At 51.3% G+C, this 22,271-nt stretch overlaps 1 protein-coding gene across 2 annotated transcripts in view; it reads left to right on the plus strand.

Annotated features, from left to right (window-relative positions):
- Positions 1 to 22,271, plus strand: part of SLX9 (SLX9 ribosome biogenesis factor) — a 117,211-nt gene that overhangs the window by 85,404 nt on the left and 9,536 nt on the right. Inside the window, exons 1-3 of one of the 2 annotated variants that reach the window (XM_073306967.1) lie at positions 10,325 to 11,190; positions 11,532 to 11,600; positions 21,098 to 21,251. In XM_073306967.1, the coding sequence (XP_073163068.1) occupies positions 10,983 to 11,190; positions 11,532 to 11,600; positions 21,098 to 21,251 (431 nt within the window). In that variant the 5' untranslated portion in view covers positions 10,325 to 10,982. Of the gene's footprint in view, positions 1 to 10,324; positions 11,191 to 11,531; positions 11,601 to 21,097; positions 21,252 to 22,271 lie in introns of those variants that run through there. The other variant, XM_073306966.1, reaches the window with a different exon arrangement.

Consider the following 22,271-nt stretch of genomic DNA (forward strand, 5'->3'; position numbering starts at 1 on the left):
TCGGGGCAGAGCTGCCCTCTGGATTCAGCTGTAAGATTGTTAAAGTCCCCATGACCCTTGTGGTCCCTTCTCACTCTCTGATGCTCTGGCGAGATGTCAGGCTTGGTCCCTCCCCTCCTGGGGGTTAATGGAAGATCCCAGCAGAGCTCCAGTCGCTGTATAGCTCTTCTCTTTGACGTTGCTGGGGCTGGGGGTGGACACAGTTGTCCACGGGGTTTATTTCCCATGAATCTTACAAGCATGTGGACAGGCGCCTTTCCCGACATGCTCTACAGACAAAGCACAGTGCGTGGACAACCCCAAATGGCCCCGTCCCAGGGCTTGACTTTATTAACAAAGGGAACACAGAGTTCAGCTAAAACCTTCTCCCAGGCTTTGCAACTCCTATGGGCCCACTCTGGTCTGCTCAGCCCAGACCCTAGGTCCTCTATCTAGAGAGCCCTTGCCCCCTTGTATGTCCATGTGCCTCACGCCACCAGCCTGTGCAGGAGTCACCGGGAGGGGGTGCGTGTCCAAGAAACCCCACCACTACGGCTAGGCCAGGAGAGATCTTTACGTATAGCAGAGGCAGGCAGCAATTCTGGGGCTTCTTTTTCATATCCTGTATTTATATAGAAGATCAATAATTTAATACAGACCAGGGGTCTCAAACTCGTGGGCCATCTGCAACCCGCGAGCCTCCCCACTGTGGCCCGCGGGGCTCCAGCAGTTTTGGGGCCGGGTCTCTCCCTTGGCCCCCCCCAGGTGCTCCCCCCAGGCGATTTAAAATGGCCCAGGGCCCCGGCAGCGCAGCGGAGCAGAATGGCCTCTGCCTGCTTGCTCCATGCGTCTGCCAGCCCCTTCCTGCAGCCCCGGGGTGGGGCTATGCCTCCACGTGGTGCCCCCGCCCCAAGCGCCCTGCGGCCAAAGGGAAGCTGCAGTGCTTACCTGGGGCTCCAAGCACGCGGAGACCCCCCGGCCCGTCCTGCCGTGGAGCCCTGGGTAAGCGCCGTACCCCCAACCCCCTCACAGAGCCTGCACCCCCTTCCCACACACTCCCTCCCATCCTCCCAAACTCCCTCCCAGAGCCTGCACCCCAATCCCCTACCCCAGACCTCCTCCCCCACCCAAACTCCCTCCCAGAGCCTTAGGCAGGTGGGGGGCAGAGTTTTGGGGGGTGGGTTCTGGGCGGCATGAGTGACATTATTGGCCCGCTGAGAGGATTTGACGACTGGCACGGGCCCTAGGGTAAATTGAGTTTGAGACCCTTGTTCCAGGCTATTAAAAAGAAGCCCCAGAATTGCGGCTTTTATATCTGCTTCATGCTGAATACAGATACCCAGTGAGGAAAATCTGTCTGGCGGGGCGGTAGGGAGGCCAGAATTTGGAAAGCCACCTGCTGGCTTCTGGAGAGTGACCACATTTCCCTATGCTGAGTACGGGACACCTGGTAAAATTACTCGTATTCAAGCGAGTTGAATGGCCATTAATCAGAACTATGCAGTACAAATGTTCAAATTAACATCAAGTTGACTTGAACCCCTGTTAAAAAGAAATACTGTGTAGTTGGATTATTTTCATTTACCTTATCTTTAAGGCTTCAGGGTTCACACGAGGAAGGGTGACAAACACACGCACATACACATAGGGAGAGGTTGCACATCCACACTCCCATACACCTCTCTCACTCGGGACGGGGGGGGCGGTGACTGGCTGACCCAACCCTCCCTGCCTGGGGCTTTCCGCCCTCCATGCCTGGCTGGGCCCCTGGGATGGACCCGCCTCCCCTGGTACCTGGTGCCGTGTGTCCCTGAGGCAACATATGGTGCGGGGGGACAGTGAGGGCAGGAAGGAGCCTGCCAGCCAGGCTGTTGGTGAGCTCAGCGCCCTGACCAGGGTCTGGTTCTCCGCACAGTGCTGGGAGCGGGACGCACCTTGCCGGGGGGTATGGAGGAGCAGCGGGGGTGAAGGGGCAAAGCAGGGAGAGACCGGCGAGAGGGGGAGCCTGTGAAGGGCCGATGGGCGGGCAGCCGAGGCGTCGTGCCGGAGCCAGCCGGAAACGGGACGGGGGGGCCCTGTTGGCCGAGAGCTGACACGCAGCGGGGGCTGCGCTGACGGACCAGCAGAGGGAGCAGCTGGCCCCGTGCACTGCAGCTTTGCCCCACCAGTACTGATCGGGCGCAGGGGGGGACAGAAAATACAGGACAATTTGCCTGTTTTTAAGAAAAAGTTGGGACACCTGTGGCGGGGGGGGGGGGGGGCTTACATACTTTAAAAATGGGACATCTGGTCACCCTATGGCTTCTGCGACTTCTTCAAACTAACCCTCCCACCCCCCTGGTCTTTGTCTGGGTGTAGGCACTCTCGTTGTCATGGCTGTGGTGACTTCTGGGGACGGAGGGATGAAGGAGATCTCCAGTGACACATGGATTGCATGAAATGTGGCCAATACAGAAATGGCCAGCGAGCCAGCAATGCCTTGTCTAGCTGATGGGTAGGGGCAGGTTTAGCCACCTCCTTATGACGGTGATCATAGAATCATAGACTATCAGGCTTGGAACGGACCTCAGGCGGTCATCTAGTCCAACCTCCTGCTCAAAGCAGGACCAATCCCCAGTTATTGCCCCAGATCCCTAAGTGACCCTCTCAAGGATTGAACTCGCAATCCTAGGTTTAGCAGGCCAATGCTCAAACCGCTGAGCTATCCACCCCCAAAATACTTACTATAGTACATATATGTACTATATGTGATCTTACTAATAACTTTCCAGCTAGCTTATTTGTAACTTTATTGCTAATTATTTTTCTAGGAAGCGAAGAGAATGTTTGTTTGTTAATTTTGCTGCATTTGTAGCCATTCCTGGGACATGCAGGAGGTTGTGGTGTGGATGCCTTGCCCCGTCCCTCTCTCCCGTTTAGAAACGTTTCAATTAAAGGGACACCAAACAAGTTTAAAACAATGCTTTAGAATTAAAAGAAAATACCCTCTGCTGCTCAACCCCGTCTTAAACGTGATGCATGTGTACGGCGTTTGTAGGGGAAAGTAGCTTTTCCCAGAAGGTTTATATTCCAGTTATATGACTGGCGCTGAAATTAACACATCTGTTAGTGTTCGGCTTCCATTTGCCATGGTGCCCTGTTGTGCCAAAATAATAGTGTGTTTGTGCAGCAGCAGTGTGGATGACGTATCCTCAGCCGAGTTCTGGGGAGAGCAGTTGTTAAATCACTGCTCCTGCAGAAAGGGGGGCTATGCTCTGCTCGTTGGCTTTGCATGGTATTCAGAGCTCTCCGGTTGGGTTACTTTGTAACAGTGTCAACGATAACCGTTTTTACCATGAGCAGCCTGGTATTTGCTCTGTTACTGTCCCAGTTCCTGGAGTCATGGGGTTTGGTGCAAATCTGTTTTCTTTCCTTCTCTTAAGTAAATTTCTAGCCCTCATGTCTGGGGGGAGAGTTTGAAAACATGATCTGAGTGGCTCAAAACCAAACAGAGAACCCAAAAGCTATGAATAGTTTTTAAGCTAATCTTGTGATCGTTTGGGGCCTGACTTGTGCTATTTGAGTGCTTGGGGTGGGCAGTATGGAGATAACCGCAACTGCAAGGTAAAATAGCTTTTTCGTCTGCAGCGCGTGACAGGGTCCCTTCGCTGGAGAAGTGCAGCCCTCAGAAATACAGGAATGGAATGGAAAATGCGGCTTGTCTCATCTGTCCTGAAAGCAGCATCTGGAGAGATGCAGAGAGTAGCAAGCCTTTTGTGTGTTTACAGTTAAAATGTTCCCGACTGCTTAGATCCCATAGAAAGGCACCTCCCCACTAACAGGAGTAAATGTCAAGGTTATAAAATGTAACTTGCACACAATTAATGTTAGTAGGTGTATGCTAACTTTGTTCTCTGACCAAGGTTTTAAGGGCTAATTTCACTAGATCGTGTCTAGAAGGAAAAAAGAAACCCAAACCCTCTGGATTTCACTCAATAACATAAGTACAATGGAGCAGGAGTTTGTCTTGGTCTCTCAGAGGTGCCTGTGAGCCGACAGAAAATAAAAGCCACGCTGGGAGAGCATAGGCTGTAATTAAACCGGCGGAGGAATTTATTGTCTGGAACGTTTCTCAGCTGCCAGTTGCTTTGTGCATGTTGGAAAAGCGTCGGCCGCTTTTTCCTTCGGATGTCGTGATGTTGGAGGAAGAGGCGTGTGAGCCGCTGTGCTGTGCCATAGCCCGGGAGCGCCTGCAGATTGCCATCCTGGGATCGTGGTGGCAGCTGGCCAGAAGCAAGCTGTGTAACTTGCGTTGCGTGGGGCACATTGTGGGGGCCCTTGGTTTGAATGTGGAGATGAGTCAGACCCAAGGCTGCAGCAGAAGATTCTGGCAACAGCAGTCCCTGAAGTCTTGTTTCTGCACTGAAGAACAAGCCAACTATGGGTCTCTCTGTGGGCCCATGTAGTTCTTGGGCCCCTCCTGCATCCGTGCATCCTGGAGTGAGACTCCAACATTGCTCAGGTTTCCCGAGAGGCAGGGTCTAGTAGCACCCGCTATCTAGACGGCGTGACGTACTGTTATGCCATCCGCTGTTCGCTTGCTCCTCGTTCATGGTGTTGGGTCTTGTGCTGAAGTTTCCAGGCTTAGCTTTGCCTGAGGGAGAGAGATTTTATTGTTGAAGTCTGAGCACCTCTTTTCAACAACCTCTGATTTGAATGAAGATGGAAAGACCCAGCAAACCCTGATTTCAGGAATGGGGAGAGACTGGGAGGGTGCCCCAGAATTGAGGAGGGAGGAGACAGAGAAATGAGCACCTGTAGGGTGGGGGAAAGACCTTGGAGAAGAGAGATGTGGGACCCTTCATATGGCCGCTATGTGTGGGGAGCCCAGAAGAGAGGGGGCAGCTCTGCTCCAGAAGGTTGTGGAGTGGGGGGGGGGGAGAGAGAGAACAGGGCGACTCTCCCCTCTGCCTGCCACCAAACCCTACAGGAGAGTGGCAGACCAAGCAGCTCTTTGTTCCTTACTTGTCTTCGGCAAGAAGCCGATCACTTGCTGGGGAATGGTGTACAGGCGGGGTGTAGTGGGAAGGAGGTTCCTGGGGTCTGATAGGGTACCCCTGGCGGTCTGGAGAATCTTCCAAACTCCTCGAAGCTTATCCAAAGCCCAACTCTTCAGTCCTGGATTTGAGCTGCTCACTAACATACGTGCACACTCAACTCCCCGGGGATCAGGTGGAGAACTGGCCCTGAAGACTTTCTGTGGCTTGGCATGCCCATGTGTGCCAGGTGTCCTGGGGGTGGGCATGGTGGGAATACAGAGGGGACTAGATAGAGCTAAATGCTGGCTAGGGCCAAGCTTGGTTTGGCAGGATACAAAGGAGTAAGTCCGAGCTTCTGAGCATGCTCCCCATGAGCAGATAGAGACACACCCCTTGTGATTCCCCTCGCCCTGCCTGCTTTTACCCCGGGCACCACAGCATCCACACCCAAAGGAAGCCGTTTTGGGGAGCGGGCGTGTGAGCGCGGTAGTGTGACCTGCGTGGGGCGGTGAGGGGTTGGGGGAAGCTGTCCCGCTCTGGTGCTGGAGAGACGGTGCAGCAGAGTTGGGCTGAATGCCTCTGCTGCGTACACAGACTCGTACCTCCCTGCGCTGTCCCCCCCAGTGTTCACTCTACATGTGCACAGCGGACTCCACATCCCCCTTTCTGAAATGGGGAGGAAGAGGAAACCTGTATCCGAAGAACAACGTGTGACTGGAATGAAATAGCCACACAGGACAAGAACAAGCAGCCCTATGAAGGGCCAGGCAGACTGCCCAAACCAGCAGCTTGTGTCAGGGGTTTATTCTGCCCTTGTAAGACAGTCAGCTACTCGTCCTTGGACTTCCTTGAATTCTCAGGATCTTCTGTAACCCTCCAGGAATGCAGGAGGCTGTCTGTCTCTGGTGGGAATCTCCTAGCAGGGAGAGGATCCGAAGGGGACATGGCAGTGTGGGCAGCGGGCTGTTGCTCACAGGGTCAGTCTCAAGACAGTGACGGGGGCACTGGAGGTCCGCCTGGTGATGCAACAAGACTATGCCAGTTCTGACAGACGATTCCTGCTGGCACAGCAGGATTGAGGGCTTCTGGCACATCCCTGCGTTCTCCCCTCTTTTTGTGAATCTTTTCTCCAGATGTGATCTCCTGAAGTCAGAGCTGCCACGGGTTTGACTCTGTGGAGCCTGTCCCAGTCCCTCTTCTCACACCCCATAGAGATCAGAGCTCCAGCACACCAGGGGTGGGGTGAATACAAGGCTGTCTCGTCTGCTTGTTCTGTGCCCTGGTGGTCATGCTGAACATTCACCATTCACTGCACAGGTGCTGAGGTGGGGACAGTGTGCAGGAGAGAGGTTGCAGCTGTTTCAGTGAAGTAAACCTAGAGACATGTTCCCCCGTCTCTCCAGCCCCCCCAAATGCCTTGGCATCCAGCAGAAGAGGACAGCCCCAGCTGACAATAGCCCTGCCTCATTCACTGCCTGTCCCGCGTGTAAATGACTCTCGTGAGCTCTGGCCTGCACAGGGCAGCACGCAGGAATAGAAGACGCTACACGTGGCCAGATAAAGTGACAGAAAAATGTTGTATTTTATTATATTTTAATTGTTTGTACCTGCCCATGCAGCCTTTAACACTGGCAGTTCCTGGCTTGTGTCTGGATCTGTGAGACGTTGACACCTGATCGCTCTTCGAATACAACGTAGGTTCAGGGAGTATTAACACTGACCGGGCTCAGCATGTGTGAGACACACACACGTGCGCGCCCTGCTCGGAGGAGCCCCGCCCACACCAATTCACGGCAGGCACAAAGTGCGTGCATGGCTCAGAGGATGGCTTCCCGGGTCCCTGTCCTGCCTTCAGTTCAGCATAAACAGACAATTTCTCCTGTGGACATTACTGGCTCCATGTGGGCTCAAGGGTCCAGCTTCAGGCGGGGGCCCTGCAGTTTAAATTCCTGCTAATCACAAACTGCATACAGAGCGTGTAGTGGGATGGAGTTACCATTGCGGCTGGACCCCTCCCTGCTGTGTGACCTGGCTGTGGTGGTTTAGCTCTGGGATCTACCGGGGCGCTAATACAGTGGGCTTCCTTCTGTTTCTGTCTAATTAAGGTATTTACATTTCAGGATAAAAAGCCTCAGCACTTTAGAGAGACTTTGCTCTCTGCCCATTGGGTTATTCTCTCCCCAGTCTGTGAGTAATTTCCTGTTGGGTCTTTGTGCAGGGAGCCCTATAATTCTGCCTGGTTCAAGGTTGTGCCAAGCAGGCAGCTTTTGCATTTCCTTAAATATTCTGCTTCAGTTTGGCAAAAATCAATCCATATCTGAATTACTGTTATTACTAGAGCTAGCCAGCTGGTTGTGGTCTTTCTCATTAGCAGATCATACCAGGCACTGTTTTCCAGTGAAGTAATGAACATGTTTTCAGACAGGAAAAAACCACCGCTGGAATACAGAACCGTTCAGTCAGTATTAGCCAGCAATGAATGTTAAGTGCATGTTTGTCAAGTCTGGGCAGTTGTTCAGCAATTGTTGGGATATGTTTTATTATTCACATGCCATCCTGTGCTAGTGATTCACTCTTGCTTCCCTAGTGCTGCAGTCCCAAGTATTTAGTGCAAGGAAGCAGTGTCTGGAAATCAGTCAGTGGGAGCATAAGTAGGTGAAACCACAGATCAAGGCCTCAATCCTGTAGGAATATTCACATGCTTGGCTTTATGCACGTAGGCAGCCCCACAAAAGCCGATGGGGCTATTCATGTGCTTTAGTCACATGCTGAACTTTAGTGTGTAGATGTCCAGGGGCTAAATGTGTACCCAGAAATGAACGCGGTGCGCTTTTTGACTGTCTGTACCCTTATGTTCATCCTTTTTACAAGACTGTGATAAATTTTGTACAAAGTACGCTATGTGAGGTATCATTTGAAAACTCATAATCTGCTGAACATTGTTGTCTTGGTAAAATATGTGCGGCAACTTTGTATGTAAAGTTATAAAATTTTACTGTAGAAGTCATGTTCCAAGTCTAGGGAAACAGCTTTAAACCAGTTCCCCAGAGACAAAAGGCTAGCCAGCACCTCGGCCACGTGTCAGAATAATCAAATGGAGTATCACCTGGTTAAGCGGCCATTCTTTGTCAGAAAAAAGGGTGTGAGCGAGAATTTAACATGTTGGCAAAGAAACAGCTGGAGGTTCCCATCCCACAGGCTTGCTGTCACCTGAACCCCAACAGGAGATGATTCTTAAAGAAGAGAAATGCTGTAAGAAAGGAGAGCAGACTCCTCAGATTACCTCTCTCCCCTCATTTCTACTCATGGTATCAACAACACTTGAAAGACAAAGAAAGCGTCATTGAACTGGGGGAAGGGTTCTGGCTGAAAGAATCCAGCCAGACTGCTGTAAGCATGTGATGAGAGAAACCTTTTTGCTTTGAATTCAGTTAACTCTTTAAGTAAGGTATTAGTCTGCATTTTACCTTTTTTATTTCTTTGTAACCAATTCTGACTTTTGTGCCTCATTACTTGTAATCCCTTAAAATCTAACTTTCTGTAGTTAAACTTCTTTTATTGTTTTATCTAAGCCAGTATGTGTTTGTACTGAAGTGTTTGGGAAACTTCATTTGAGATAACGGGGTTTGTGCATATAATTTTCTATTAATGAAATGATAGACTTTCAGGGTCGTCAGGAAGGAAAGAGTTGGGCAGTACAATACACGCATTTCTGGGGACCAGTCTGGGACTGGGAAGTTGCTGGTGTCACTTTGCAATGTAAGGAGTGGCTAGCTAGAACATGCGCAGATAACTCAGCTGGGAATGATTTACTTGCTGGAGGCTGTGTGGGAGCGGGCCAGGAGTGGTTGTTCTCGCAGCGGAGGAGTGTAAAAGGCACCCCAGGTTGGAGAATGGAGGGAACACAGCTGTTCAGCAGTCCAGATTGTACCCAGGGGAATGTCACAGCTTTATCGGGTGTTTTAGTCAAGAGACAAAGACATTGATGTTAACTTCTTCAGCCATGACAAATACCACCGTATGATCCTAACCACAGTGAACACACGGCAGTGTCCAGAGAGGGCTTTATTTCTCAGCCTTCGGTTACTGCAGTGAATGCAACGGGGGGTTTTGGTTTGTGTTTTAGCCACAGGAAAATGGAATTTGGAAACAAAAAATTGATCTAATTGAAGCCTGATTTAAGTTGTCAAAGTCTGAAATACGAAAACAGTTATTTCCTCTTTCTATAGAAGCCTGGTTTTATTTTTAAAGTCTAGCCCCTGTTGGAAAGCCTTGATAGAAAAAGGTATCGTTACATTCTGTACATTACATTATAACATTTTGTTTAAAATTATATCCCTGCCTTAGAATTCGACAGGATGGTTTAAACAAAACCGCAGCAACACTGTCTTCTGGTGAATTGTATCGGCTTTCAGAGGATTGTTGACAGAACCCTACTACGTTTCTGTGAAATCCTGTTGCTTTGATCCATCTTTGGGGAAAGAGGGAGGTTGTAAATCTCCTGTTATATATTTGTTCCACGTTTAAGAATAGTTCCTCTACATGGGAGAGGCAGCAAACACTTCCAAAGCAAATAACTCATCAGCACGCCAAGTTCTTCCTCCGTCAACATTCCCAGGGCTAAGTTCCATCCTGGGACAGACCTGCATGGTAGCTGGTTTTGTGGGAAATTGATTGCAGTCAGGTTTTCCTTTCTTACCATAAGGTAAAATTCTCCAGTCCCTGTAATAGACAGCACTTGAGATGGTTTTGTTTTCTGCAGTACTAGACTTCAAAATGCAGACTTTCATTTTCAGCTGGATGACTGGCTGTTGGCCTCACTCTTCGGCACACAGATTATTGTTCTTAATTAGTGCCTCGGTGCCGCCACCAAGATCCTATTGCCCTAGACTCCGAGTGAGAGGCAGCCCCTTTCCCAAAGAGCTCGCAGTGTAACCGGAGAAGACAGACAAGGCTGGGGGGAGGGAAACAGGCACTCAGAGGTAAGCAACTGGTCCAAGGTCACGCAGCAGGTCCATGATAGAGATGGGAATCGAACAAGGTCTCCGGACTCCCAGTCCAGTGGCACAGCCAGCGGGCCATGCTGCCTTCTCAGTCTAAATGTATCGATAGATCCTTTTGGTAGGGTCCGGCCAGCACAAGCAGGGAGTGTGTTTCTAGGGGATTATTACACTTCTGGCCCTCTCAAGTCATCTTGCAAATTCATTTTTTGCCATGCTACCTAATGTGTGTCATAACTCTGAGCAGTGGATAAACCTGTGTTTGTAATGTGCTGCCCCCCCTCCCTAGCTCATGTTTGTTCCCTATAGTACACTACTGAGCGCTTAGTCCAGTCTAAGATTGGATGTCTCAGGAAATAGGGCTTCCACCCTTCCCTTGGAGACTTTAATGCCTCAGCAGTAGTAGACTTTGCTTTAAGGAAGTCTTCTTGCTTGCCAACCTCAGTTTCCCCTCTGAATGAATCCCATTGCTGTTCATTATACCCTTCTGGCAGTCCTAGACCTTTCCTCTCCTCCCTTCTTGTTTATGCTCTTCAAATGCTTACACATCGTTTTCATGCTTCCCCATTTAGCCAAGCTAAGTCTGAGTCTGCAGCGTTTCCTTATGAGTGAGTCCTTGTAGCCTGGTCATCACGTCTCTGAATAACTTGTTGAGCTCTTCCTGGGGTTTGAAGGCGACACTAACTAGGTGCAGTCTCAGGTGCCTCTGTCTGCACAGTCCCTCTTGCTGCTGCATCTTACTAGAGGCTCGTTTGTGGTTTGCTGTTCACATCCCTGAAGGTCTCTTCAGCGCTGCTGCTTCGTCAGTGTCTCTGCCCTTTGGCTGTGTGTCGCCCCCATTGGCTTTCCCCCGCCTATCAGTTTGTATATTTCCAGTTCTGAAACTAAGGTTCTAGGTCCCTTGCAATCTGTCCTTACTGGTCTTTGTGACCCCTCCCAATTAGTAACCCTCTGTTCACATGCTTTTTCTAGACCATGAGTGCAAATGCGAAGTAAAGCCGGGCCTAAGCCGGACCCTGGTGGCGATCCTACTCGACACCGCTGCACCCATTGGTACCGGCCGGCGGCAGGCAAAGTGCTCAGCACACACAATTGGGTCAAGGGTTCACCAGAGTTCTCTTCCCAGGTGGGCCCCGAAGAAGGGCTGGATTGTCATCGCTACCAGTGTGCTGCGCTCCTGAGAACCCCAGATGGTGGGTGCTCAGCACTAGAAAATATGGCCCTATGCTTTTTTGAAACTGTGACCCTCACTGATACTCTCTCCTTCAGTCAGGTCCATTCAAACCAGTTGTAATGAATTTTTGAATGATGGTTTCACAGGATGCTGTATTGCCACCCACCAGCACCCAGCCTCTCCAGCTTCCTTAATTACACACATGGCAAAGGATGAGCAGAACTCTTATTGCAGATTGTCTGGCCTGTTACGTTTGAGTACACCCTTGGCACCATGGATGCCACCTCCCGGGGGGCGAGCTGGCAAAGCCGCGCAGGGAAGCACCACTCAGACTGCCTGCCGTGTGTTTTTATTTTTCAGGTGTAGAAGAAAAACCACTTCTGTCAAAAAGAGAAAAAATGAAGCTGAGAAAAGACAGGTGGCTGCAGAGTAAGTATTCCCTCGATAAGATCACACTGTCGGGGTGGTGGCCTCATCAGAGGGCCAGTAGAAGCCCTGCATTGCACTGCTTCCTAAACAACGTACGTGCCACGTGTAGCAGACTGTACTGGCCCTTTGAGGTTTAGAAAGTGAAACCGCGTGAGCCCAAGAATGACCCCGGGGGCCAGGCAGGTGCAGTCGCTGAGGGAGAGGAAGCGGACTCAGGGAGGCGCTGTGTGGCTTGGGGAAAACCCTGACTGCTGATTCCGCTCTGAGGGCGGGAGGCTGGAGCTCCGCCACAGGGTGGGTGGGAAGCCCCCTCCTCTCTCCCAGTTCGGGGACAAGGCTGGCTGGAGATAATTCCCAGCTATGCTCTCCCTGTCCCGAAGAGCAGTGAGTGCTGGGAAATGCTGTCTTCCCGAGAGTCCTACATGGCGTACGTGGAAAATATGGGACTACAAAACCTCTGGTTTTCCCCAGCCCTGGAGAACCCTGGGAGGAGTTAAGTTTGCTGTGGGTCTCTCCTAGAAGCTCAGAGGCATGAGGTCCCTTGCTGGCAGCTCTACTTTTTGCTGCGTTTGGCCTGTCATGCCACAGCACTTTAAACGCCAGGCTGCAGTGTTCTAGTAGGAACACTGCTCTCCTTGGCACTCGGCTGTACACTCTAACACAGGGGTGGGCAAGCTACGGCCCACGGGCCACACCGCCAGCCAGTTTAATCCAGCCCTTGAGCTCCCGCTGGGGAGTGGGGTTGGGGGCCACGCTGCGTGCACATGCCACCACACCACACCGCGCAGCTCCCGGAATCAGCGGCATGTGCCCCCTCCGGCTCCTACGTTTAGGGGCAGCCAGGGGGCTCCATGCTCTGCCCCTACCCCAAGCGCCACCCCTGCAGTTCCCATTGGAATGGGAGCTGCAGGGACAGCTCCTGGAGGCAGGGCAGTGCGCAGAGGCGCCTGGCCGCACCTCTGCGTAGGAGCCAGAGGGGGTACATATTGCTTCCGGGGGCTGCTTGAGGTAAGCACCGCCCGGAGCCTGCACCACACGGAGCCCCTTCCATGCCCCAACCCCAGCCCTGATCTCCTTCCCACCCTTTGAACCCCTTGATCCCAGCCCAGAGCAACCTCCTGCACCCCAAACCCCTCATCCCCAGCCCCACCCCAGAGCCCGCACCCCCAGCCAGAGCCCTCACCCCCCCATGTCCCAACCCACTGCCCCAGCTCTGATTCCCCTCCTGCCCTCCGAACCCCTCAGTCCCAACCTGGAGCACCCTCCTACACCCCAAATCCCTCATCCCCAACCCTACCCCAGAGCCTGCACCTCCAGCCGGAGCCCTCACTCCCACCCCTGCAACCCAACCGCCTACCCCAGCCCAGAGCCCCCTCCCGCACCCTGAACTCATTTCTGGCCCCACCCCAGAGCCCGCACTCCCTCCTGTGCCCCAATCCCAATTTTGTGAGCATTCATGGCCTGCCATACAATTTTCATACCCTCGGGCCAAAAAAGTTTGCCTACCCCTGCTCTAACAGGCTTCACCTTAGCCCTAGCTGGGAGAGATCTGCATCATTCTCCTGCATGACCTGAGTTGTCCAGACGCTGGGCTGTGTGACGTCATCCCAGCAACGGGACCAGGAAGTGCCTGTGAATGGGTGACGTCAGCCCCAGGGGACATCAGCTGCAGCCCTTCCTGGCTCAGCAGGGGCAATGGCTTGCTCTGGTCAGTGAAGCCTCTGCAGGGTTTTTCCACGTTTAAGCTCTTTTTGTTGTTTAGCTGGATGGGATTTTGGCAGCGTCGATTCTTTCCAGATAAGCAACGAGGTGTTTGTCTTGCTTTCCCTGCGCCCCCCGGAACTCTCAGGGGGGTTTGTCGGCTGGCTGGCTGGCTGTTGGGGTTACTGGCAGAGGGGACTTTACATGCAGCCCCTGCTCCCAGGATCCCTGGTTTTGTGGGAGGGGGGTTCAAGGGAAGGGGAGGGAGGGGGGTTCCTATGAGCAACCAAGGAGTCACTCTTGGGTCAGGTGCACGCACGGTTCCTCCCCTCTTTGCCCCCACAGCAATTGATGGTAGATTCCATGCAGGTGGCCCATGGCTATCTCTGCCTTTGCACGTCCCAGACGCTCTCTGTAAGCTCGACTGAGACAGCCCATGACTTCCCTGGTGCATGTGGTAATGCTCCGGGTCCTGGGGGAAGGCAAGATCTACGGAGTGGGCTGGTTTCCATGGTACACGAAATCCACCTGGTCCTGCGGGTACAAAGGGAACAAAGTAACAACCGCCAAGCTCCAGCAATGTGGGACATCTGCCAGCATCCTGGGTGCCTTGAATCCGGTTCTTATTGGGGCGAAACCCAGAGACATCCCCAGTAGCCCTAACATCCTCACTGCAGTCTCCATGCTCAGACAGCTCACCTTCTCTGTAGCATCTGACACAGTCATGGGACTTGGAATTGCCAGGCTGGATCAGGCCCAGGGTCCAGCTAGCCCAGTCTCTGGCTTCTGAGAGTGGCCAACACCAGAGCCTTCAGGGGAAGGTGCAATAAACACCACAACAGGCAGATGATCCTCATGTAGGTTTCGTCCAAATCTCTGCTAGTCAGAGAGAGGCTTAAAGCCTCGAGCATGAGATTTTAAATCCCTTCCAAAATTTGTCAGAATTAATTAGAAACCTGGATATTCGTGTTTTTCCATATAAATGTTCAATTTCTTTTAACCTTGCAGAATTTTTGGCCTCACTGACATCCTGTGTCAGTGAGTTCCATAGTTTCATTATGTGTTGTATGAAAAAGGGAATAAAAGAAAATCACGGTGCCCCCTCTGCTGCTAAAAGCAAAGGGAAAACTCTCTCTGCCTTGTGTGAGCAGCACTCCCCAGGGTTTGAGGTAGGAAAGTCAAGCACTCAAAAGTGCAGAAATGCCAGAATTAAAGCTGACTATGCAAACTTAATTTGGCCCCTTTGTGTGTCTATGGTATGGTCCTTCCCAACGTCACACAGCAAGCCTGTAATGGAGCCAAGAATGTGTCATTTTCTGTCTTCTTACTCGGAAACTAAGCTGTTTCTACTCAGACTTCCCAGAAAACTTCCCTGGAGGGTGGAAACCAGAAGTATGGACCTTTAACCCCAAAGGTAAATGTTTTATGAAGAAGTTCTAAACAACAGAAAAGGGCCCTTGCGAAGGGAAACTCTTAAACAACCTTAAAGTCGCCAAAGCCCCAGGCTTCCCTTCTGGCCCACCAAGCTTTTAAAGGGACAATGCCAGCCTGCAAATCACATGTGCCTGAAAACTAAACACCTGTTAATGCTACAAGAATCCTCTAAGATCACTAGAACTGAAGTCAGCAACAGTTCATGCCTTGCGTGATGTCTTTTAACAAGAGAGAGTCTCACCAGCTGAAAAGACCCATTGTAAACATCAGCAGAGAAGCAGAAAAACTCGTATTAAAATATAGGGAGTTTTAAAAATAATAATCCTAATATAATGTTTTAAAAGTGCTGGATGAGAAAATGGAATTAACCCAAAAATAGGAAATTGACTGTGACTCTACCTGGAGATCTCGCAAAATGCTCAATCGATGATAAGAGACTACAGCTTGGTCTACACTAAGATTAAGTCGGCATAACTAAAAATCCACCCCCCTGAGCGGCGTAGTTAAGGGTTTCTCCCATTGGCATAGCTAGTGTCTCCACTGAAAGGCTGCAGCTGCACTGCCGTAGCATGTTAAGTGTAGGCAGGCCCTAATAATTTGCTCCTTCTCCTCAAACCACTCACCACACAAAGGGCCGGTTGCCTCCAGGACACAATCGACTTCCTCTAGAAACTCCGCAACATTAACAACCTCCCTCAGAACACCACCCTTGGCACCATGGATGCCACCTCCCTATACACCAACATCCCTCATTGTGTGGGGTTGCAGCCTGCTTCAGACATCTACAAGACAATGGACAATGCTCAGATCTCCACCCCAAACACCTTGCCAAACTCATCCATTTCATCCTCGCCCAGAACAATGATACATTCAACAACAAACCGTGGGAACAGCCCTGGGTACTAGGATGGCTCCCCAATATGCCAACATCTTCATGGGCCACCTTGAGGAAGAATGTCTTGAAGAACAGACCACAAAACCACTGAATACCAGAGATACCTCAATGATACTTTCATCCTCTGGACAGACGATTTAAACTCCCTTATAGATTTCCTCCACAACTTTAAACCCACCATCCTTCCCTCCAGCTCTTTCTAGAGCAGTCCTACACCAGTATCAGCTTTCCAGAAACCATGATCAACTTCAGCCACAGAATCCTACTGTCAGCTATATGCAAGAATCTCACAGATCATCACATGGACCTTCACGGATCCAATAACCACCCCAAACACACAGGCACACAGAATATGCTCCAAAGAGAAAGTCCAGGTAAACACCTTTAACATGCTTAAAGCTGCCTTCACCAAACAAGACCCTCACATTAGTGAAGTAGATCATATCATGGAATGGGCCACCCACATACCCCGAGAGCACCTGCCTCAGTACAGGAAAAACAGCAACCCATTGACTGCATACCCCTAGTTATCACCTGTCACCCCATATGGGTTCCAGTGTGACAGGTGATAACTAGGTGTATGCACTGTATTGGTGACAGGTGATAACTAGGCGTATGCAGTCAATGCGTGGTTGTTTTTCCTGTATTGAGGCAGGTTCTTTCGGGGTATCATCAAACAACTACAACCCATACTTGATGGGGACCCCATCCTGAAAGAAATCTTTCCTGAACCCCCTCTTCTGGCTGTTAAACACCCACCCCCCCGCGCCTCACCAAGCTCATCATTAGAAGCAAGCTCCCCACAGACCAAGACACACAACTCAAAGAGACACCAGACCCTGCCAGAACAAAAGATGTCAAATCTGCAGACATCACTGCTACAATGGTCAACACCCCTGTGATGAGTTGGGTCACAGAGACCCCTTTGGGACTGCCACCTGATGTGCCTGGACTGCCTCTGAGCCTGTTTTCCCTGCCAGCTTGGGACTTCAGTGCCCTGCCTTGTTTGAGCCAGATACGCTTGCCTGCTACAAACACAGATCCAAGTCTGAACCACGTCCCCCACAAGCTGCAGGCTTAACTGAAAACAGCTTTAGAAGTGCTCCTGTCTCCAGCACTCAGATACCCAACTCCCAATGGGGTCCAAACCCCAAATAAATCCATTTTACCCTGTATAAAGCTTACACAGGGTAAACTCATAAATTGTTCGCCCTCTATAGCACGGATAGAGAGATATGCACAGCTGTTTGCCCCCCTCCCCCCAGTATTAATACTTACTCTGGGTTAATTAATAAGTAAAAAGTGATTGTATCCTGGGGAGTCTCAGCTTCACTTGTGGTTTTAAGTTTCTCTTCCCTGTGATTGTGGAGAGAGGCTTGAAAATGTGATACCCACCCCACCCCCCAAAGCTCCGCACCCCCCAAAGCTCCACACCCAGGACACACACCTTTATTATTTTAAAATCAGGATTTTTAGGCCAATCTCCTGATTTTGGGAGTTACCTCATGATATTTGAATGCTGGGGATCAGCAATGTGGAGGCCAATGCTTTGCTTTTGAATAGCACTTTCATCCATGGATCTCAAAGCACCTTGCCATGGAGATAGTTACATAATTAGCTCCATTTTACAGGTGAGGAAACTGAGGCACAGAGCAGGACAGAGGCTTGTCTAAGCTCAGTGGCAGAGCTAGGAATAGAATCTGATCCAGTGCTGGTTCCATGCTGTTTATTGTGACTGCTACTGAGGACTAAACCCTGCTGCTGTTTCAGAATCTAAAGCTTTGCTTTTAATTCCCCAAACTCTTTACATGGTGGCAGGTTCACACGAGGTTTGTGAGTTAAGCCAAGTCTGCGGCGTGCCTGAGGGATTTGCTCCCAGGAGTAGCCGAGCCAAGCGGAGGGCCAGGACCCCTTGGGCCAGTATTTGGGGAGCTATCGCACTGCCAGGCTCTTAGAAGTAGTGATGCAAAGGTCCTGCTTGGACGTGATCATCTCTTGCTTCAAGCACATTGGGAGGCTTCCTCACGGGAACTTTTCAGCCCCTCCCTGGCTGCTTCTCTCATTTCTGTGTCCCAGAGTCGGCAGCTTCTCGCGTCCATCCCACTGCCTGGAAATTACTCTCTGCTTGAGTAGCTTGCTTAGCTGCATGAAGCCACAGCGTCCTCTCTTGATTGCATAGCCGGGTTCCTGGAACTCGGGAACACTAGTTCTTTTAGCCCCAGCACTAATAGAGGCCTTGATACAGGAAAGCAGGTAAGCACTTGCTTAACTTGGAGTGTATCCTTCCATCCCATTGGCTTACAGGGGAGCTGAAAACGTGCCCGTGCGTCAGTGGTTCCCGGAACTCCTGTCGAAGAGCAGAACTTCATTCAGTCACAGTTTAAATAAACCAACCCAAACAGCCCCCGTCTGTCGCTGCTTCACCAGCTTTAACTGATGTGTGTCCATCACTCTTTCACTCCAAGGCTTGAGACGAGCCCTTGATCGGTCATTCAGTCTTTACTCACAGCCCCAGGGGAAATCCAAGAAAACAAGCGACACTGCCCTTTTTTCCGCCTGGCGTGTTCTGGTTGATTACAGATCAGCAGTCATTTATTTCCGTGCCGTGCGGTACAGGCTGCACGCAGGAAATGGCCCTGAGTTGCAATGAATGTCTGGATTTCCCTTGAGCAGTTAATTCATCTCAGATGCTGTTTATTACATTGTTCCCTACAAAGCCACCAGGATTATCCTCTAAAAACACCCTTACATGTGGTGGGGAGCAATTTGCTACTTGTTCTTTCTTGTTTGTTTTTGTAATCTTGGAATGAATTATTTTTCTTTAACTCGCTTGTTTTTCTTGGGTGCCCTTTCTCCCTGCATTTTTTGGCATCGAATCCCAGTACCGAGTGCAGTGAAGTTCAGCCCAAGAGTGTAATGCAAAACTCTCAGCGCATATTCCGTTCCAAGCAGAAATAAATCATAAGAAAGAGACTAAGGAAAAACTGATGCAAAGCTTTGGCCATTAGAAGCATGCCTGGCCCCTTTACTGAAGAAGATTTCATAGAAGAAGAATTTGGGCTGTTTGCTCTGATGCGTCAGGAGCGTAATGCATGGTAGCACTGTGAAGTAGCCCCGCTCCAGAAAGCCAGACCAAAAAAAGAAGTGGTGCAGAACAGAAACCAGGGCCCCTGGTAGAGCCGCCTGCAAGGAACAGTGTTTACAATCCAGATTTCTCACAAACCTCTGTGCACTGCAGAAATCACAGCTCACCCAGGACTGTTGATGGTAGAGCACCTCACTGGTTCAGCAAACGAGAAAATGATTAAAAGGTTGGCTCACAAGGTTCCTGGGGTAGACGTATCAGGCAATGACCATGGTCAGGGCCATGCAGTGCTCCTGCGCTAACTGGCTGACTCTCAGCCTGGACACAGGCCGCGCGATCTCGAAGGTCAAGGCCACAGTCGATACTGTAGGGCAGGTTCCACAGCCTGAGAATCACTCAGGAAATGCAAAGGAAGCAGAAACTTCCTACGAAGCTGCCTCCTGGGGAGTCCCCTGCTGTGGGGGGAAGACCCCAGGGGGCCAGAGAGTGGCTAGCCAGCCCCCTAGGCTGCAGGGACAGGAGGTGCCTGGAGCACACTGTATGCTGGCTGTCCCCACCTGGGTTTGATTCCTTGGGTACCAGTGTCAGCTGGGGCAGAGAATGGGGGAGCTGTAACTGGCAGTTGGTTCTCCACTCTCTTCCTCCTCTCCCCGGCTGGATCCACTGGGCTCAGATAGAGCCTGCTCTCCCTGGGCTCCCACAGCCTTGCAGGGCCTGGGCAGGAGAGGAGCTCCCATGACTCTCTTTCCCTGCCCTGCAGCAGGAGCCCTCCCCCATCTCCCTGCAGCGACAGGGCAGAGTCACCCAGCAGCGTGACAGTGCCGTGGGACAGCTCACATGCTGTCAGTTCATCACCAGTCCCTGTGTTCTTGGGCTCGCTGCCTGCCCTGCGGGCCCCGGCCTCTGCACTCACTCAGGGTGCCTGGCATGCAAATGCTGCGTTTTGGCCAACCAGTTGAAGTCCCCAGTGTAGATGAGTCCCAGGTGACTGGCCCAGAGCCATGAATTGAACCTGGGTCTTGTGAGTCCCAACCTAGGACACTTGCTACAAGACCATCCTTCCCCTTGTAAATAAAGCCAAAGTCAGTAAGGTTCATGGTTACAGTGACATCTGTCAAGGATGGGAGGCCAAACCTGGACCTTCCCCTTCCTCTCTCCAATCTCACTGGAGGGTCCATGTAATTCTAGCACACTGATTTATTTTCAGGTCTTCAGTGCTCCTCTTCCCGACTCTTAGCAGGTCCCCCCCTCGCTGTGCGTAGGAGGGAAATACAGTTCTCTTGCTAGCCAACCTCCCACAGCAGTTTGTTCCAATGCTTAACCACCCTGACAGTTAGGAAGTTTTCCTAATGTGCGACCTAGACTTAAACCATCCTTGCTGCAATTTAAGCCCACTGCTTCTTGGCTTGTTCTCAGTAGATGAGAACAATTTATCACTCTTGTCTTTATAATAACTGTTTTCAAGCACATGAAGGTTATCATGTCCCCTCTGTCTTCTTTTCTCCAGACTAAACAAACCCAATTTTTTCAGTCTTCCCTCACAAGTCATGTTTTCTAGACCTGTCATCATTTTTGTTGCTCTTCTCCAGACTTTCTCCAATTTGTCCACATCCTTCCTGTAACGTGGTGCCCAGAACTGGACACAATGCTCCACTTGAGGCCCAGTCAGTGCAGGGTACAGTGGGACAACTACTTCTCGTGTCTTGCTTACAACACTCCTGCTGATACAGCCCAGAATGCTGTTCGCTTTTCTTACAACAGTGTGTCACTGCTGACTCCTTTTTAGTTTGTGGTCCACTATGACCCCCAGATCCCTTTCCGCAGTGCTCCTTCCTAGGCTGTCATGTCCCATTTCGTATGTGTGCAACTGATTGTTCCTGCCTAAGTGGAGTACCTTGCATTTGTCCTGATAGAATTTCATCCTATTTATTTCAGACCATTTCTCCAGTTTGTCCAGATCATTCTGAATTTTAATCCTGTCCTCCAAAGTGCTTGCAACCCCTCCCTGCTTGGTATCATCCGCAAACTTTATCAATGTACTCTCTATGCCACGGGTTCTCAAACTGGGGGTCAGGACCCCTCAGGAGGTCGCGAGGTGATTACATGGAGGGTCGCGAGCTGTCAGCCTCCACCCCAAGTCCCGCTTTGCATCCAGCATGTATAATGGTGTTCAATATATAAAAAGGTGTTTTTAATTTATAAGGGGGAGTTGCACTCAGAGGCTTGCTATGTGAAAGGGGTCACCAGTACAAAAGTTTGAGAACCATTGCTCCAGGCCATTATCTAAATCATCTTTGTCCTTCCTTAGCCGTGTCACGGAGCTTGAAGTGGTTAGGCTGCTTGGAAATTGACAGTCTCTTTACGGTCTTGTTTCTGAATCAGAAATAGAAGGTGTGAAGCTGGCCAGACAGAAGCAAAAAGCCGAGGCAAAGCGGAAAGCGACGCCGGTGGTCGGAGACCTGCAGCCTTTGATGGAAGCCCTGCCTGAACTCTCCGAACTGACCACGACCAGCAAGGCCAGGAAGCAGCCCAAGATGTAGGTGCCGTCTGGTGGGCTGCTTTATTGCGCTACTTCCTGCAGCGGGTACTGTTGTCCTGGCAGCGCCCGCCGGTCATCTTGGGGGCTGCACGGTGGGCCGCTCCCCTCGCTCAGTCCCTCGGACTGTCCGTGCTCGGCGTGAAGCACGGGGCAGCAGCATGCCTGGGTGTCTGCGGTGGCATGGTGCTTCCCCGTGGCCACGGCGTGTCGCTTGCTGGGAGGGGAGGGAGGCTGGTGTGGCCCAGCAGGGTGTGCAGCACAGGGGGGCAGGCTCTGAACAGCCAGGCGCTTCCCAAGCTAGCCCCGAAGACAGGACAGGCCCTGTGCGTATGGCCAGTGTCGCAGCACAGCCATGCTGAGGCTCCTGCCACGCGCGGGCGACCGTTTAATGCGAGAGCGCGTTCCCTTGGCCCTAACAGCACGGTGGGATTTCCTCCCAGTTCCCCAGGGACACGCTGCTAATTCCCCTGGGTTACAGAGGCTGGGGGTGGTTCCGTCACAGACGTGCCTGATAAATTAGGCCCTGGCGTTCCCGGCTGAAAGGGCCCCGCTTGCAGCTGACTCTGCGGAGCTGTGCCGAGACAGACAAGGGGCTTCCTTTGGCAGCAGCCAGCCTCTCTTGGAGCAGTCGTGCGCATTCCTGTTCTTCTGACCATGAGTAGCTAACACCTCGCCTGCTGCTGAGCTTTCTCTGACTTCCCACCCTACCCCCTGCACTTGTGGAACCATCCCTGGGACTTCTCTCTAACCCAGCGCCTGTCTCCCCGTGCCAGCCGTGACCTTGGACCAGCGTGTGTGTGGCCTCCCTGAGGTGGTGTGTGGGTTTTTTATCTTGTGAGTAGCCAAATCGGAGAGAGAAGTGTTCATGCTCTATGTAAACGTATCCCCATCGGCACACACTCTGCTGGGCCTGCAGCTGGGAACGTGCAGTTGCCATAACTGGTGGGGATTTACATTCGGGCCAGGCTCCAAAGATGGCTTGGTGAAGACTCAAATCTCTTTGCACACGGAGCGAGG

The sequence above is a fragment of the Lepidochelys kempii genome, chromosome 11 (assembly GCF_965140265.1).
Source record: "Lepidochelys kempii isolate rLepKem1 chromosome 11, rLepKem1.hap2, whole genome shotgun sequence".
Lineage (NCBI taxonomy): Eukaryota > Metazoa > Chordata > Testudines > Cheloniidae > Lepidochelys > Lepidochelys kempii.